Source organism: Artemia franciscana, chromosome 4 (assembly GCF_032884065.1).
Source record: "Artemia franciscana chromosome 4, ASM3288406v1, whole genome shotgun sequence".
In the NCBI taxonomy this organism is placed as follows: domain Eukaryota; kingdom Metazoa; phylum Arthropoda; class Branchiopoda; order Anostraca; family Artemiidae; genus Artemia; species Artemia franciscana.
In genome coordinates this window covers 32,387,589-32,406,940 of record NC_088866.1, presented here as the reverse complement: position 1 = coordinate 32,406,940, position 19,352 = coordinate 32,387,589, and the positions used below count along the sequence as shown (strand labels likewise).

The 19,352-nt window shown below is 35.8% G+C and overlaps 1 protein-coding gene across 2 annotated transcripts; it reads right to left on the bottom strand.

Annotated features, from left to right (window-relative positions):
* Positions 1-285: 285 nt before the first annotated feature.
* Positions 286-12,840, bottom strand: LOC136026309 (V-type proton ATPase subunit C-like). Of its 2 annotated transcripts, none has more exons than XM_065702730.1 (3): positions 12,727-12,840; positions 10,120-10,296; positions 286-4,540 (listed from the first exon to the last, which is right to left on the bottom strand). In XM_065702730.1, exons 2-3 carry the CDS (start codon positions 10,249-10,251, stop codon positions 4,256-4,258), a joined length of 417 nt encoding a protein of 138 aa, XP_065558802.1. In that variant the 5' UTR covers positions 10,252-10,296; positions 12,727-12,840; the 3' UTR covers positions 286-4,255. The 2 variants fall into 2 exon arrangements, with proteins under 2 accessions (XP_065558802.1, XP_065558803.1); XM_065702731.1 differs by having other exon boundaries at positions 12,704-12,742.
* Positions 12,841-19,352: the final 6,512 nt, after the last annotated feature.

Sequence of the window (19,352 nt, the reverse complement as noted above, 5' to 3'; positions counted from 1 at the left end):
ATTTGTTTATTGTTTTGTCTTCGTTTGTTTGATCTTTTCTTTTTTGTGAGTTATCTTGCTTATCTTCTTTTACCATTGTTTTGCTTATGATTCGTCTTGTTGGCCACTCCCCCCCCCCCCCCTATGGAGAACCCCTTTTTTTTTTTTTTATTTTTTTTTTTTTTTTTTTTTTTTCATTATTATTCCACCTGTCCCCGTATTGCAAAAAAAAAATTATTCATATAGGTTAACTATGCGTTTATAATGATTCGCAAACTGATTATTTACGTACTATATGTCTGATCAGTTGAATGGCATGAATCGGTTGCGAAAATTTGAATCTGACCCTTTTCGACTGAATGATATACTTCGCGATGGAATAGCAAATGATTATTTTGCAATTGATTTTGATTGCCAAAGATTGAGTAAATATATTCCAGTTACGTCGTCGTCATGGGAAAAAAGTGAGAATTTTCTTAGTGTATGCCATTGGAATTGTCATCTAACTACAAGTTATAATGATATCTTGCATTTGCTAGATCTGTCTAATAGCTATTTTGATGTTATTGGTTTTTGCGAGACTTTTTTGACTTCTGAGCATTTTCTGCCTTCATTTCAATTTCCAGGTTACCAATTATTTGTGAAAAACCGTGAGCTGATGTTAAGGGGAGGTCTAGCATTCCTTGTAAAAAATGGGATATTTTGCCGTCAAAGGGGGGATGTCGATGTTTGGATAGAGGGTAAGGTTGAATCGTTTACTCTTGAACTGGCTATTGATTCAAAAAAACTTATTGTAAGTGAGGTTTATAAACCACCAAGTGCTCGTTTGGAGGATTTCACGGAAGGATTTGAGATATTAATGAGAGCTGCGGTATCTAGCAAGTTAGATTTTATTTGTATGGGAGATTTTAATTTTGATTTGTATGATTTACATGCTATTAATCTTGATTTTTTAAATTTGATGGTTTCAAATGATTTATTTCCCCTTGTTGGGGTCCCGACACGTATAACTAGTCATTCAGCAACTATAATAGATAACATTTTTGTTAGTTCGAAGTACCTGAAATCTAGTGCTGCTGATGTTCTGGTATTCCCATGTTCGGATCATCTCCCAGTTGTAGCTTCTGTGCCACTAGTAATGGCCAAAGAGAAAAAGGCAGAAAAAAAGCAAATACGGCAATTAAGGAAGCAGAATATGGAAAACCTTGCTGAGGAACTTAGTAAGGTTTCATGGAAACCAGTTTTTGATGAGACAGAAGATGCATCCTATGCATTTGATATTTTTATGAATATTCTCCAGCCGATATATGATAAAACATGTCCAATAAGTGTTGAGAAATACAAGGGAATCACCGAGAAAGCCGTGGGTTACATCAGAACTTCTTCAGATGATTAAGAAGAGGAATCTACTGTATCAGTCATTTTTAGATTGCCAAAGTGCTGATATGTTTGAAGAGTTCAAAAAAATAAGAAATCAAGTGAATACATTACGAAGATCTTGTGTCAAGAGTTATTATGAATTGAAACTTGGGGAAACAAAGGGGGACTCAAGGGGAACATGGAAGGTTTTGAGAGAAGTGTTGGGTAGTGACAAGAAGAAAAATACACCAACTTCACTAATTGTGGATGGAAAAGTCTATGAAGGCAAGCAGAGCATTGTGAATCACTTTGGTGCCTACTTCTCGACGATTGGTGAAGTGGTTCAAAAGCAAGACCAGCCACTGAGTCAAGGAACAAGTGAGGAAGCTTTCATTGATGATAGAGGCCTGGGACTAATAATGGAGGCTGAAGAAACGAATATGCAGGAGTTGAAAGAAATTGTAAATAGTATTAAGTCCAACTCTTCAGGTAGTGACGGTATAAGCCTTAAGACATTCAAGCTTATTATGGTTTATCTCCTACCATGCCTTGTTTACATGATTAATTTATCACTGAAATCGGGAGAATTCCCGCAAAAGCTTAAAGAGGCGCGAGTGATTCCTCTTCACAAAAGTGGCTCAAAGACTGATCTGACTAACTGGAGGCCGATTTCTCTACTGTCGGTGTTCTCGAAAATGTATGAAAAAGTTATGCATAAAAAGCTTTATGCACATTTAACAAAACATGGTTTTTTAAGTGATAGTCAGTTCGGATTCAGGAAAGGACATTCTACTGTTCATGCTATGCAGCATTTTCTTGATTTTCTGAATACATCAATGGAAAATGGTGAAATGACTTTATCGGTTTTTATAGATTTTAAAAAAGCGTTTGACACGGTTGATTTTAAAATTTTAATTGATAGGCTAAGGTCACTTGGAGTCACAGGTAGTATTTTAAAGTGGTTTGAATCTTATTTGATAGGGAGGTCGATACGTGTATGTTTTGATGATGTTATATCTAATAAATTTTTTATAAGTTGTGGTGTTCCGCAAGGTTCTGTTTTGGGTCCCTTACTATATCTTGTATATGTAGATACTATGCGGTTTTATGTTCCGGGTGTTGTTAATACTTCTTTCGCTGATGACACGGTATTTTCAGCTGCTGCAAGAAATGCTGATGATCTTGTGGAGAAAATTAATCAAGCTTTAAGTCATCTTTTAATTTTTACAAAGATTAGCCGTTTATCAGTGAATGTTTTAAAAACTCATTTTATATTATTTAGTAGGAAAGGAAGTCCAGTTGATTTAAATGGAAAAATATTTCTTTGTAATAGGCCATTGAAACAAGTAGCTGTGGTGAGATACCTTGGTTTCCAGCTTGATCAAAATCTGAATTGGAAAGCACATGGTGATCAGGTGGCAGCTAGGGTATCTAGAGGGCTTGGATTGATTCGGCGTCTGAGAAATCAGTTACCTCATTCTGCCCTTTTAACTCTTTATCATTCTATTGTCATGCCTTATATTTCTTATGGTTGTGTGATATGGGCTGGTGGATTTTATACAAATTTTAAACGTGTTCAGGTTTTACAAAATAAAGTTATTAGACTACTAGGAAATTATGTCCATGGTGAAAATGATACAGTTAATTGCTATAGGAAACTTATGATCTTTAATGTTAGCCAACTTCATGATTATCAACTTGCTATATTTGTATTTCAGAGTATTTATGGTTTGTCCCCTGAAATTTTTCGTCAAATGTTTATAAGGAATTCTTCATACCACAGTTATGAGACTAGAAATATGGATGATTTGGTATATGAGTGTCGCAGCTCTCAGAGGGGAAGTTTTGGTCCCAAGTTTGCTGGACCAGTAGTGTAGAATTCTTTACCAATGAGTATAAGGTTATCTGAAAATGTTAGCCAGTTTAAGAGTAGACTGAAGAATCACCTTCTGAGTAGAAAATAAATAAATAATTTAAATTGGATGGCTTATTGATTTGTTTTTTTTAAGTGTTGCTGTTTTTTTTTTTTTTTTTTTTTTTTTTTTTTTTTTTTTTTTTTTTTTTTTTTTTTTTTTTTTTTCTTATTCTTTGTTTTCATGTTGTTTTCTTGTTCCCAATTTTTTTGTTTCATTTTTTTTTTTTTTTTTTTCTTATTCTTTGTTTTCAAGTTGTTTTCTTGTTCCCAATTTTTTTGTTTCATTTTGTTTTTTTTTTTGTTTTTTTTTTGTTTTGTTTTTTTTTTGTTTTTTTTTTTTTTTGTTAATGTTGTTGGTATTGGTGCTCATTAATGTTTATCAGCCACTACTAACAAGTCTCTGACTTTCTAAAGTGGCTGATGTGGTTTTTTTTGTATATTGATGATATGTATAATAAAAGTGTCCTCTCTCTCTAATTCAAATATACTAATCAAGTTGATCTTAATCTGCCTCCTTCTGAAAGGACGTCATCTATTAACCTAATCTCAGACTCCACAGGCAAGGATCGTCAATCCCTCTCTCTGCTCTCATTTACATGCAACAGCTTTACATAAAATGAAAACAAAAACCTGAGTAGCACTTCTAAGGAATACAAGAAGACAGTTTCAGCCATATATGTTACGACAACGACAAAGTATTCCGTTTTTAAACTTATATCAAGAAGAAAAGATGAGCAGCACTGCAGTCTTACCGTTTTGGTTAAAAGTCAAATACTGGAACCTACCTTGTCAGCTGCTGATGTTACGTTTGTCCACAAATAAAAGAACCTGAGTGGAGACCGGCTATATATTTGGGGAGCAGCTTCTAAAAGTGAGAGCCGTGCAGCGCGAAAAAATGGCTTTTTTCTCAAATCCTTCCACTCTAAAGGGTGCTCGCGTTGGCCTGGAAGCACAAATTCTTGGAAAAAGAAAAACTCAGCCATTTTCTTAATGAAAATGACTTTAGTGACCATTTTCCAAAAATACTGCCACATAGTGACGAGCTTTAAAAATAGTGAATCTTGTTGAAATACCGACCACGTAGGAAGCCTGAAATAGATTGGAAATAAACGAACATAACATAGGAATACTACCTCCGTTTGCAAGCAAATTTTCGGAGATTTTGTCCCTTTGATTTTCTAAGACCTCGCCAAGATAATTTGCAAGTTTCTTTGTTACTTGTTCGACAAATCCGTCAAGTTTTCCAAGGTCGTCAGATAAACCAACAAGCTGATCCAGTGTTCCAACCTGTACAAACAAATAAATTGATAAAATAATTACATCCACTTGTACCATTAATGCTACAAACATTGTACAGCAGCACCAGCCCGAATGACTCTGACATCTGCGCACGCTCCTCCTCCACCCAAACCCATTCAAACCTCTTCCAAATCTTTTCAGGGACGACCTGCTTTTTGTTTGACCTCCGATGGCTGGCCAAAACCCCAATCTTTGGCAATCAGCCAATATTCATCTGTAAACTGTTATATCCACTTTAAACTTTGCTTCATTACAGCCATAGAAAGTGGGAACGAATTACTTTTTTCATGCGAATTATCGTCTGATATATGTTCAGTCAAACGAGTGCCTGAGACTGTGACAATTCATTCTGAAAATATTTAACAAATCCTCCTTGACCTTTTGAAGCGTCCCCGTTTCAGAACCGTACTTGAGGTTTGTCGGCAAAATACTAAAATCTCAATTATAACGTTACTTGGCGACATCGAACAGGAAGCTTTTTTGTCAAAGATGAAAGTTAACTCTAAAAAAACGTCAGTTCTGACAGTAAATTTTATAAAATTACCCCCTTCTTTCACAAACCCCATTCCTCCCAAAATCTCTGTCACATACATCAAACTACTTGGGGCGACAAGTATTGCTGACATGAAGTGGGATGCCCATGTTCAAAACAAACTCAAACAAGCTTCCTCTTTGTAGTCCCTTCTAAAACCTTGATAAAATATTTTTGCCCCCATAAGGATCTCTTCCAACTTTATTGTTCTTTTATTCGGCCAAAATGGAGTTTGTTTGTCCAGTGTGGCATTTCGGTCTTTCTTAAAGGCATATTTATAAGATTGAAAATGTCCAAAAACGAGCAGTATAAATGATGAAGGGAAGATGACATATCATTATCTACTAGGTAGGTTTAAGCTCACCACGTTGGCCAAAAGAAGGAACCTCCTGTGCCTTCGTTTCTTTACCAAGACCCAGTCTGTTCCTCGATTATGTTCCATCATCCCCGAACCCTACCTTCCCACCTGCAACAGACCGTCTCGTATAAAATATCAAAAAGTCCCCAAACTAACTCACATTCCCGCTAAACAACAAGAGGTAAGAGCTTATATGGTACTTGTGACGAGGTCGGAAGAGCCAAGAGCCCATATGGCATAAGCTCTAGCAAAATTCTAAGAATCAATAGATTGATTTAAAAGGAAAATCAGAGGCTTAATGCCGGTCAGGATTTAAAATAAGAGCTCTGAGACACAAGCTCCTTCTAAATATCAAAATTCATGACGATCCTATCACCCACTCGTAAGTTAAAAATACCTAATTTTTTCTAATTTTTCCTCTCCTTTCATCCCCCCTCCCTCCCTCCAGATGGTCGAATCGGGGAAAACAACTTTATCAAGTCAATTTGTGCAGATCCCTAACACGCCTACCAATAGTCATCGTCCTAGCACATACAGAAGCACCAAACTCGCCAAAGTACTGAACTCCCCCCCGCCTAACTCCCCCAAAGAGAGCGGATCTGGTTCGGTTATGTCAATCCCGTATCTACAATATTTGCTTAGTCTACCCACCAAGTTCCATCCCGATCTCTCCACTCTAGGCGTTTTCCAAGATTTCTGGTTTCCCCCTCCAACCCCTCCAATGTCATCAGATCTCGTCGGAATCGAGCTCTGAGACATAAGTTGTTTATAAATATCAAATTTCATTAAGATCTGGTCACCCGTTCTTAAGTTAAAAATACCTCAATTTTCTAATTTTTCCGAATTAACATCTCCCCCTCCCTCTCCCCCAAAGAGAACGGATCCGTTCTAATTATGTCTATCACGTATCTAGAGCTTGTGCTTATTTTTCCCATAAAGTTTCATCCCGATCTCTCCACTATAAGTGTTTTAAAAGATTTCTCTTTTCCAAGCCTCCAACCCCCTATATCCCCGGATCCGATTCAAAATGAAAATGGAGCATCTGAGACATAAGATATTTTTATATATCAAGTTTTATTAAGATCCGACCGCCCATTCGTAAGATAAAGAAACCTCAATTTTCACATTTTCCCAGATTTCCCGTTTCCCCCTCCAACTCCTCCCCAGTGTACCAGATCTGGTCGTGATTTAAAATAAAAGCTCAGAAGCACAAGATCCATTTAAATATCAAATTTCATGAATATTTGATCAACCGTTTGAAGTTACAAATGCTTCATATTTTCTAATTTTTCTCAATTACCCCCCCCCAACTCGCCCAAAGAGAGCGGATCCAGTCCGGTTGTGTCAGTTACGTATCTTGAGCTTGTGCTTTACCACCAAGTTTCATCCCAATCTCTTCACTCTATGCGTTTTCCAAGATTTCCGGTCCCCCCTCCCGACTCCCCCAATGACACTGGATCCGGTTGAGAATTAAAATAAGAGATCTGAGTTACGAATTCGTTCTAAATATGATATTTCATTAAGGTTCGATCACTCTTTTGTAAGTTGAAAATACCTCATTTTTTTCTAATTTAACCCTCCCCCCAACTCCCCGAATGAGAGCAGATCTGTTCCGGTTATATCAATCACGTATTTTGGACTTACGATCATTTTTACCACCAATTTCATCCTGACCCCTCCACTCTAAGCCTTTTCCATTATTTCTGCCCCCCCCCCCCCCAACTCCCCCTAAAGATACTGAATGCGGTGAGGATTTAAAATAAGAGATCTGAGTTACGAGGTCCTTCTAAATATGAAATTTCATTAGGATCCGATCACTCCTTCATAAGTCAAAAATACCTCATTTTTCAGAATTAACCCTATCCCCAACTCCCCTAAGAGAGCGGATCCGTTCTGGTCATGTCAATCACGTATCTAGGACTTGTGCTTAGTTTTTCCACCAAGTTTCATCCTGCTCTCTCAACTCTAAGCGTTTTCCAAGATTTTAGGTTTCTCCCTCCAACTACCCCCCCCCCCAGTGTCACCGGATCCGGTCGGGATTCAAAATAAAAACTCTGAGACACGATATCCTTAAGATCCGATCACCCGTTCGTAAGTTAAAAATATCTCATTTTTTCTAACTTTACTGAATCAACTGTCCCTCCAATCCCCCCCCCCCAGATGGTCGAATCGGAGAAACGACTATTCCTAAGTTAATCTAGTCTGATCCCTAATATGCCTGCCAAATTTCATCGTCCTAGCTTATCTGGAACTGCCTGAACTAGCAAAACTGGGCAGACAGACCAACAGAACGACTGACAGAACTTGCGATTGCTATATGTCACTTGGTTAATACCAAGTGCCATAAAAAATATATTACAAGAGTTTTGTCCCGAGTTTTATAGAATTATATAATAGCCAGGAAAACTAGTCATTAATTTTATTGTTGTCTATTTGTTTTTTTTCTTTTTGCCTTGTTAACTAAGTTTTGACTCATCTTATTCATGTATTTTGTACAATGAATTATCTTTGAAGTGAAGGTCAAGTTGTTTTGATGACATCGAAACATATATATATATATATATATATATATATATATATATATATATATATATATATATATATATATATATATATATATATATTTGCGATAACTAGAGCTATTAGTGACGTAAAATTCAAATTGGGCAACCATGCTGTGAAAGAAGTTTTAAAATTAAATTTCATTCTATGGTCTTATCCTTTTTGTTAAAATATAATGATTAAACTGTTAGGAAGACAATTTTTGGAACTACGATTACAGTGTTAGAAGCCATAGTAAGGGCAGTTATGAAGCATTGTTATGGAATATGGTCACTTTGAAAAATGGGGACAATACATTAGATGTCTTGCAGATAAATTTTCTATGGATAGCTTTGGGTGATCTTTTGAACAGCTGCTAATCAAACAATAGGTTTTTAGAGAAAAGCAGTTCTGGTTCCATTTTCTGGGGCTATAATAAAAGAAACATTAAGGTGATTAGTCTCATTTAATGGATGAATGGGCTGCCGAAAAAACATGTTATTGGGCAATGCAACTGAGGCCATACAAAACTGGACGTCCTCCAGTAAGAAGGAACAAGGCATGACAAAAACTTCAAAGGAAAAAGCGTCTCCATCAAAGAAAGTAAAGAATGAAGCTCTGAACGCTTTAGGGTGGAGGAGAAAGGTACACAGCTGTGGTGAAATCATATCCAGAGCACTAGTTTATTGCAAAATATTAACAACAAATTCTATTAAATACTCGGGCATTATCGTTAACCAAAAACTGACATTCATGCTCATTTAGAAGCCTCAATAATGAAAATTATTTCATCAGAAAATGAGAATGTAATTAATAGACATGAGAATTATGAGCACACTCAGACTGCTCCCTAAATTCTTCAGACCAAAACATATATAGAAAGAGGGTATCAGGCTTCTGGGGCATTGGATGTCTGGGTATTGTATCTGCTTGCCATACTCTTTTAGAAAGTAACAACAATACTATGCAGATCCTGTGTAGCATAGAATCTTTGTTCCATTCGTACCTTTTATAGGATGACTTTTATTGGCAAGAACTGTCTAAATAACTTTGAAGTTGAATCTTAAGTTCTGCAAGGGCCTTTCCTGGGCCTAAAACTTTTTTCCTTTATATTAATGATCTTTTTCACGCAATATAAACGTGCATTCAAAAGTGTGGTGCAGTTTGTGTCAGCCCACTCCAGCTGGTAAAACCAAGTTCTAGTCAAATACTGATGACATCCTAGTTGCATTCGCTAATGACAGGTTGCTGGTAGCATTTGATCAAGCTTTGCTGGAAAAGCATCCTTTTGCTTTATTTTAGAATCTTTCATGGTTTATGTGAACTATTTGACTCTTAATGCCTGAGCCATATTTTTGGGTTTTTATTCCAGAATTTCTACAGCTTTTACGTGTTTTTGTGTAGTATGTACATCAAGTGGTATTCTTCTTAGACCTGAAAGTTGTAATGTCCAATTTTTCAGAATTCTTCTTGACGAGAGTTTGTCTTACAAATTCCATATTAATGTATAAAAACTAAGATCGACAGGAATCTTGGCATCACACATAGGCTGAAGCACAAATTCCCAGGATCCATCCTATGGCTACTTTTCTTGACCTTGATCCAACCATATGTTTCTTATGTCCTACTACATGGAAGTCTATATCCCAGTTTAATTTGCAGAGAATGGTGTCTTTTTATGAGAAGGACAGACTAGTTGTAAAGCTTGCAAATCCATCTATTTTTAACCCCTCATATACCTCTTTTCAGTTTATGTCCTTATGTTTGCTTCATTTACTTATGCATGGCTCCATGGGACACTTCCAATTGTCTTCTGACCCCTTAATTAGTATCTGATAGGTTATTATATTAATTATGTTGTTCTTACAACATAAAAGTCCCTGTCATATCATGCATTTGGTCTGATTTCAGCCATCTGATGGAATATTCAAGATTATGGAATATGCTTCCAGCTGCATCATGGGGCTGTCATTCCTTTGACACCTTCAAACGTCTGGTGGTTAATTTTCTCTCTCTCCCCATCAGTCTCTTTCTTTATGTGTAAACTGATTCATTTAACCTCTAAAAGCTTAACAAAAAAAATTGACTTAAAAAGGACAGCTCATCCAAAAATCAATATTAAGTAAAGGTTTTTACCTTAAGGTCTGGTATATTGAATTTATAGTTTTCACTGAGGCCATTTTGATTATTTGTAACATCATTAAGCTTGTCAAAGGCTTGCTGAGGTGTTTTATCTCCAGGTACAGAAACAAGCCAAAATTCACTCATTCTGTCAAATGGATTGGTGACCTTGAAACCAGGACGTTGTCAAACCTAATAAAAAAGAGTTAAAATTGAAGTTTATAGCAGTGTCTAAATTTGTGCTAAGAGAGGCACAATAAGTGAAATATTTTTTGCTTAATGTTCAAAATAAACTACTTCTTAGTAGAATTTAGAAACTAATAGCTGACAAGTTTATTAATAAAGAAATAAATAAAAGAGTACATGATTGAAAAAGACACAAATATCAAATCATTAACCAATTTCTAAAATATATGACAAGACAAAAGCCAAAGCCAAAACAAAAAAAAACAAACTATACATAAAAACTTTTAATTTTCCTTTCAAACTCATGCATTCATTTTTTATTTTTTTTATAGGGATTCCCTGCAAAAGATCCTACATAAATAAGTAGAAATCACAATCTTGTCAGTAGCAAAGAAATAATGCCTGCTGGATAACATCACTGTGAAAAAAGTAGCAAAAAAATCAAAATTACAAAAACATTTGTAATAAGAAATTACAAAGTTCAAATGTGAATGATCCATAAACGTTAATACTGAATATCAGCTCAACGAAATATCAAAAATTGACATTGTAGCACAGCATTGCACATCCTCTAGGAACTTCATTAATAAACTAAAGCTTACCCCTCAAATATACTAACAAACAAATTACTAACAAGTTTCTGTAGTCAAAAGATTCATGTTTAGGGCACATACAAAGTAAGAATTGCATATAAAACCTGTCAACCATGCTCATTTGATTTAGTTTCTAGGAAATTGAAAAATATTTATGAAAGGAGTCTAACAATCAAGTCAGCCACTGAGAAAAAAATGCACAATTCTACAATCAGAAGTGGAAACAAACTTGAGTGCATGGATCAGCTGGAAGTAACTGAGAAACTTACTAATCAAGCAAATTAGATCAGTTCAGTTGTTGCTAAAACATATCCCAGCAAAGCACCCAACAAATGCCCCAGGGACTTAGAAAAGAACCCCCTGGAGAAAGTCATCACAAACCTGTACACAACCAAAAGCCCCCTCAAGAGTACAGGGACTACAACCTCAATTAATGAAGAAGGGAGATGCAATGGTTGGAGTTGGTTAAAAATACACCCTAACAACTTACTTCCTTAGTGTCTTATGAATTACTTGATTTGCTTATTGCTTTATTTTGCTTTTTGATTTAATTTTATAGGTGCTAGGGTTTCCAAATTAAAAATTGAATCAAAAAATTGTTGGGGAAGAGGGGGCTGAAATACAATTTTGTTGAATGTGACTGTTATATTTAGAAAGAGCACTAGATAGGGAATCAAATGGTATGTTTTCTTTTTTGCATCTTATTTCTGTCCTAGGCCAAAGAAAAATATACTATGATTATTGCATTAGAAATAACATTCAATGGGGGATTTAGAGGTAGATAAATTTGCTGAAAGGAACAAAAGTATGGGGTTGAAAACACTTTATGTAACCTTTATTTGGATCTGTAGTTCCATTCCTGAGAATGTTATTCACTCAGCATAGAAGTTTTTGGAATTGGTGGAAATGTTATGTTCTGAATGGAAAAAGTAAAGGAAGGAACTTGGAAAAAGTAATAGTATAGTAGATATTTTCTTCTGGATGAAATACTATAAGATACAAAAGTAGTACCATCAAATTCCCTAATCAACATTATATCAAAGCTTAACTTTGATACCATGACAATATATACTACTCCTCCTCTATTTGTTGCAGATATAGCCCTAAAGCATATTATTTTAATTAGCATATTTCTCTGCTATTTCTTTGCTACTTGAATTGTCAATCTCTTAATTATTGGGTGGAATTTTTAACCTGCTAACAGCATCTTGTCATTGTAAAAGAAATTATATCAATTCAATAAATATATCATGTCCTTTCTTTTAGTTTGTATATAGCCTAGAGCAGGCACCAGCCAATTGATTTGCTAAAAAGCCAAAATAAACAACACAGTAATTAAAAAGTGTCCTGAGAGCCATATCTGTTCAGCAATTTATTAGGCGTGCAAATAAGTTTGTGCTGTGCAATGTAACTTATTAAAATTTATTTTTATAAAACTATCAGTTGTAATTTTTAAAACTATCAGTTGTTGTCAAAAATTTATTAAAATTATTTGTAACTTATTAAAAATAAGTTTGTGCTATTACAGGCCAGCCTTGAGAGCACTGATTAGAGAACCAAGTGATAAAACTTTTATAGAAGGATTTACTAAGGGACGGGAGCTGTTAGCCTTAGAAACATCTTCACAGGCTCAACTTTGGACTCTAGCCTACTCAAGTCCTAGACTGGCCTATGCTTAGAAGTTTCTTTCATCCAGCACATGTAGTTCCCTCATAAGCAAAAAGGGTCTTATAAGGCATTTCTTATCCTGCATAATTCTTTAGAACTAGCCTATATAGCTTAAAATTTGCATCATTCCATTAACTATTTGTATAGCCTACTTTTCTTTTTTCATGTGACTCACGTGATTTGTTTTCAGCTTCTTCTAGTAAATAAATCTAAACATTGTCGACATAAACCCGTGTTATTTTACTTGTCCGATTACTTATTTGACTAATCCAAGCGTTTTATGAGAAGCACATGACATCAGAGTTGCGTTTGATTCGGCTTGAAAAAGTTAACTTAAAAGGTGACTTTTTTCTCTGCTGCCGTTTTATTTAGTAAGAAGTCGACCTAGAAAGTCAACACAGAATTGCCAATCGAACGCTTCACTGGAAAAAAATTATAAGTATGAAATCGTTTAGTCTAAAGAAAAGACATTGAAAGCGTTAATAGTGGAAATAATCTTAGCTTTTCAGTGACCCTTAAGTAATATTATGAATGTTCCTTAGGATTTAAAGGGTTTTTGATTGTCTAGGCCCACCTTGCATAGGCTAAGCTTAATAAGGAATCAGAAGAAAATTTTTATGTTGTTAAAACATTGGTTCTTAGGAAGGCAGCTATCACATTGGTGAGTTGTTCAAATATTTTCAAATCAAACAGGCCTACTTTCTAAACCAACCTATAATTTTTAGTTGAAAAAAATTTAGAATGGTTAGGTCAATGCCTACATTACATAGTCTATATTCATTGAGAATGCTGTCTAATCTGTATTTTTGACATAAAGTAGGGGTAAAATTTTACTTTGGCTTCTTTTGGCCATCTTTGAAAGAGGTTAGGTTAGAAAAATGAAACTTTCAGGTATGTCTCTAGATGCTAAAGCATGTCTCAGGAAAGTATTTAAAGTACCTACCTCCACTTCTTTTCTCTCTAGAGGGTCCAACAATGATTTTGTTGGACACAAATGATTTTGCTCAAGTGAGCTAGTGTTACGGGGTGGTTTCTTAAAATATGAGTTTGGGTTGTGATTTTATCTTAAAGGGGGTGTGCGTTGAGTTGCTTGGGACTCTTCTAAGTCTTAATAGCTTAATGTGGATATGGGAGCTAAATTATTAATAAAATAAAAAGGCTTCGTATAGAATCCCCAGTAACCTGGGAGACAGAACCATCTCAGTGTTGTTCGAGGTCTCCTAAAACAAATATAGATTCCCTTGGGACCGTACCTGAAGGCTAGAGGAACTGTACCTGATGCCCTAATACATAGACAGAAGATGATTAAATACAATAAGGTTTATTTACTTACAATATACAACTATTGACAAAACAGCTTCAATGACTTATTGCATGAAAAGGTGAACATGAGCAAATTGATCTAATGCATTCGAATCTCTCCTTAAAACTGACTATTTGCCCTTGTGTTGGGCTCATATATCCAACGCGCGATTTCTCTGAAAAAACACCCGCCGGACAGGCTTGGTGACCTGTGGAAGTTGATCTCCACTACTATTGGTAATATTTAGTCATGTGACTAGTCTAGCATCCAAAAGTTGTTTTTCTGGCAAGGATTTCCCTTTTAGTTTTGAGTTGAAAAACTCAGGGGTCAGAATAACTGGTTACTTAACTTGTTAAGTAACACTTAACTTATCTAAATGCACGTAGTCCAACTGCGTTGGACTATGCAGACTGTTAAATATAGCAACTGTTAAATTCTAAATGATTTTATTCAAACCTTTTTCTAATTGAAATTTACTAAAGGGGTGTGACTGAGAAATTTAGTCCTGAATTTAAGAGTTCCTAGAAGAGTATGGATGAGAGATTTGGTCCTATATTTGAGGATTTCTAAGGGGGTGTGAATGAGGGATTTGGTCCTGAATTTTATAGAGGGGAGGGGGCTGGTCTATATGTTACATATCCCCTTTCCCGTTGTAGATTGATGTTCCCATCAATCAGTCTAATCTCTTTCTTTAACTATTGCATTTATTCCTTATTGTCTATAAAAATTTTATTATAATTCCATAACCTTGTAAATGATGATTAAAATTTAAGAAATATTTTCCTACACCTTATATATATATGTCCTGCACCTAGCACTAAAAAAATATTTAACCACAACACTTGACATTAACTGTTATTACACACGAATACCTGGTTCCAATTGTTTATTTTTACTTGAAGTTTTAACTGTTATATTTGATTTTTAATTGATCCCAGGTATTTTAACAATAAAAATAAAAATACACAACGTAATATAAAAAGATTTCCACTGGCACTTTTATTTACTTAAATTTATAATTCACTATTTGGCACTTTTTAAATGTTCATCACTTATTAGTTCTGGATATTAGTTTCACACCAATCACAATTTTCGTGTCCTTGCCCTATTTACTGATTGAACAAATATAATGACATTTTCTAATTTATCACCATTTAGCAAAAGTAAAGACTTTTTGTTTTTACGCTTCTATAAAATGGGAAGCGCGGGACTCAGAATCAACTATCCCCAGCAGTTTAAGTACAAAGGTACGGCCGGTACTGCAGTTCTTCTGTCCTGCTCCCGCTCTCTTCTGCATTTAAGCGTTATCTTAATTGTCTTTGGTGTTATCTTAATTTAATTCAATAGACTGGAGTACTATCTATGTAACATATAGACCAGCCCCCTCCCCTCTATAAAATTCAGGACCAAATCCCTCATTCACACCCCCTTAGAAATCCTCAAATATAGGACCAAATCTCTCATCCATACTCTTCTAGGAACTCTTAAATTCAGGACTAAATTTCTCAGTCACACCCCTTTAGTAAATTTCAATTAGAAAAAGGTTTGAATAAAATCATTTAGAATTTAACAGTTGCTAAATTTAACAGTCTGCATAGTCCAACGCAGTTGGACTACGTGCATTTAGATAAGTTAAATGTTACTTAACAAGTTAAGTAACCAGTTATTCTGACCCCTGAGTTTTTCAACTCAAAACTAAAAGGGAAATCCTTGCCAGAAAAACAACTTTTGAATGCTAGACTAGTCACATGATTAAATATTACCAATAGTAGTGGAGGTCAACTTCCACAGGTCACCAAGCCTGTCCGGCGGGTGTTTTTTCAGAGAAATCGCGCGTTGGATATATGAGCCCAACGCAAGGGCAAATAGTCAGTTTTAAAGAGAGATTCGAATGCATTAGATCAATTTGCTCATGTTCACCTTTTCATGCAATAAGTCATTGAAGCTGTTTTGTCAATAGTTGTATATTGTAAGTAAATAAACCTTATCGTATTTAATCATCTTCTGTCTATGTATTAGGGCATCAGGTACAGTTCCTCTAGCCTTCAGGTACGATCCCAAGGGAATCTATATTTGTTTCAGGAGACCTCGAACAACACTGAGATGGTTCTGTCTCCCAGGTTACTGGGGATTCTATACGAAGCCTTTTTATTTTATTAATAATTTAGCTCCCATATCCACATTAAGCTATTAAGACTTAGAAGAGTCCCAAGCAACTCAACGCAAACCCCCTTTAAGATAAAATCACAACCCAAACTATTATTTTAAGAAACCACCCCGTAACATATGGCGCGGACGGAAAAAGAAAGAAGCAAAAGGAACTGAAAGTACCTACACAATGAATGCCTACTAACATGGACAAGTATGATTATTTACATTTTATTTTTTGATTTTTAAGTGCAGTGAAATTTTATCTCGCTTTTTGAATTTTTAGGTGCAGTGCGATTTTATTTCTATTTTTGCATTTTTTTTATATATAGGTATACCCCATTCAAAAAAAAATCAAAATCTTTAAGAAATTAAAATAAACAGTAATAAAATTAAAAAAAAATTGAGATTATTTTAAACCGCATACTTAAAAAAAAAAAGACTACAATAAATATGGACCAGGAACAAGATGAAATATTAAAAGCGCAACAAATTATTGCAACTTCGGTAGAAATTGCAAAATCATTACCAGAATATGAAGGAGATACGGACGTTGATCAATTCAACATCCATTTAGGACAATTTGTGGAAATGACAAAAATTGACCTAAAAGTATTAAAAAATATGTTACTTTTAAGACTGAAAGGACAGGCGCTAACATTCCTAAAACAAATCGAAAACTCCATAGGTACAGAAGCAACCTCAACAATTAACTCAATAGAATTATTGCAACAGGCCTTCCAGAAAAGATTCATTGAAACAAGTTCATTGAATAAACTGAAACATGGCCTAGTTACTTTCGAACAGACCCAAAACTTTCATGAGTACTTGCATAAGGTTAGAATCGCAACAGAAGCGCGATACGGTCCAGGAGAAGGGGAATTATATGAAAAATCATACTAAATGCATTTAAACAGGGACTCAACCCAAAGTTATACCGCCTTTTGATAGCTAAAAATATTGATAACCTAGAACTAGCAGTTCAGGAAATAGAAAGAGCCGTAGAAATTGATTCGATTGTCCTGCAGCATCAAAAACTGTCAATAAATGCTATAGAAAACAAAGCCCCGATAAAGTCAAGAGATTCCTCTCCGCGATTTTTCTCCCGAGAATCATCGCCCAAACCTGTTCGAAATCAAATTCGAACCACCACACCTCCAAGACAAGTACGTTTTGCCCCCAATAATCAATTGAGGGCACAAACTAACAATGAACCATTAAGGTGCTATACCTGTAACCGGTTAGGACATATCGCAAGAAATTGTTTCGCAAACAATAATTATCGCCCAAATATTAGGGGAACGGGTAACCGTTTGTCCAGGGGGACAAACTATAGTGGGTATGCCCCTAGAGGCAATCGAGGGAACACCTTTGTAACAAGAAATAATTATCCCACCCAAAATCAAAATTTCGAACGCAATACGTATCAATATCAAGGAGGGTGTCGTGGAAGGCCAAATCAAACCAATAATAGTTGGAACAGAAATACAAAAGGAAGTTACATCAGCCGACGGCAGCCATATAATAGCTCCATCTCAAATAATAATCAAGGAACCCAAAACAGAACAAATGAAAGTTCTACATCTAACATCTGGGAATCCCAGGGAAACGATATAAGCCCCCAAAATTCGTAGGACCAAAATTTGGTGGCAAGATAATTTATAGGTCCCCTCCAGTAATAATACCATTTTTAAGTGCAAATAATAATAATATGTTACCAGTATTTGAAAATTTTAACGCAGGGAATATTTATTTCTCAGCCCTTATAGATTCAGGAGCAACCGTAAATGTGATAAATACATCCGTATTTAATAAATTACCAAACTATATTAAACGACGAATGAGCAATATCTGTCCCAATTTGTCAAGTGTAACCGGACACGACCTGGATGTGAAAGGCACTGTGTACCTAGCCCTGCGCAAGGATAACATAAATTTCTATACTCGATTTATGGTTTGTAAGAATTTTCCATACGAAGCGATAATAGGCGCAAAATTTTTTAAAATTAAATAAAATATTATTAGATGTAGCAAATTCAAAGTTTATCTATCCAACGGACACCATATCTTACTTACTTACTTATACTTGTTTCAGGACACAAGCTCTTCAGCTCTCCCTGGCGCTATGATCTGGCAGACGGTTGAGTGCCAAGCCGCTCGGTCGTGTGTGTGTGGTGCACATATTTCAAGCCACTGCTTGTCCCATCTTCGGTCGTGTCGTCGGAAACCACCAATCGGCTCTAGGTCCGCCTTGAGTGTGTTAAGCCAGGTCTTGACTTGTCCACCTCGCTTCTTCTTCCAGTGTACGAGGGGTTTGCAGTATAGCGCCTTTTTAGTGAGGGTGTCATCTGACCTCTGACAAAAATGGCCAAATCAAGTTAGTCGGTGTTTTTTATTAGAGTTTCAATGTCATGCTTCTGGTGGCATCGTCTACGAATTTCGACGTTTCTAATTCTGTCTCAGAAGGAGGCACCGAGGATTTGTCTCAGGCAGGGGTGGTCGAATACTTTGAGAGCATGAACATCCGCTGCTTTCAGGGGCCATGTCTCGCATCCGTAAAGGAGTACGGAGCGGACGGTTGCTTCAAAGATCTGGATTTTTGTTTTTAGTAGGACGTCTCTTTGTCTCCACAGGTTCTTCCTAAGTTGAGCAAAGACTATCGATGCTGATGATATTCTGCTCTGGACTTCCTTACTGCAGCCGCCGGAAATATCGATGAGGGATCCCAGGTACTTGAACTGGTCAACGACCTCTAAACGGGAGTTGTCGATAGAGATGCCCCTTGTGAGTACAACCTCAGAATTTGTCAGAATTTTGGTTTTATCCTTACTGATCCTCAGCCCAACCAAATCTGCAGTAGCAGCAACATTACACAGCATGGCTTGCGCATGATCTATATCGTTTTCTAGCAAGGCAATGTCATCCGCGTAGTCAAGGTCTTTGATGGAGAAGTCAGGGCTTACTTCAACGCCTCTGGCAGATTGCATGGCGCGCTTCATGATCCAATCGATACAAGCAAACAAAGTAAGGGAAAATATAGGTAACATGAAAGAGTATAGAAACAAACAAATTCAAGAAATTTGTTATTTATGGAAAAAACTTGAAAAAATAGAAACTCCAGGAAAAAAACCAGCAGAGAATCTTCTAAATTCAATAAAAGAAGAAAATAACGAAAAATATTATGGATTCGTAATGCGTAAAACAAAAATTTCCCCTAAATCAATGCAGAGGGTCCAAATATCACAAATGTTAGAACCAGTTAATGATAAAAATGAAATTTGGGTAGCATCGCCGTCGGAAGATCTCCCGAAATATGTAGTTTGTGAAGAACAAATTATAAATTACGAAAA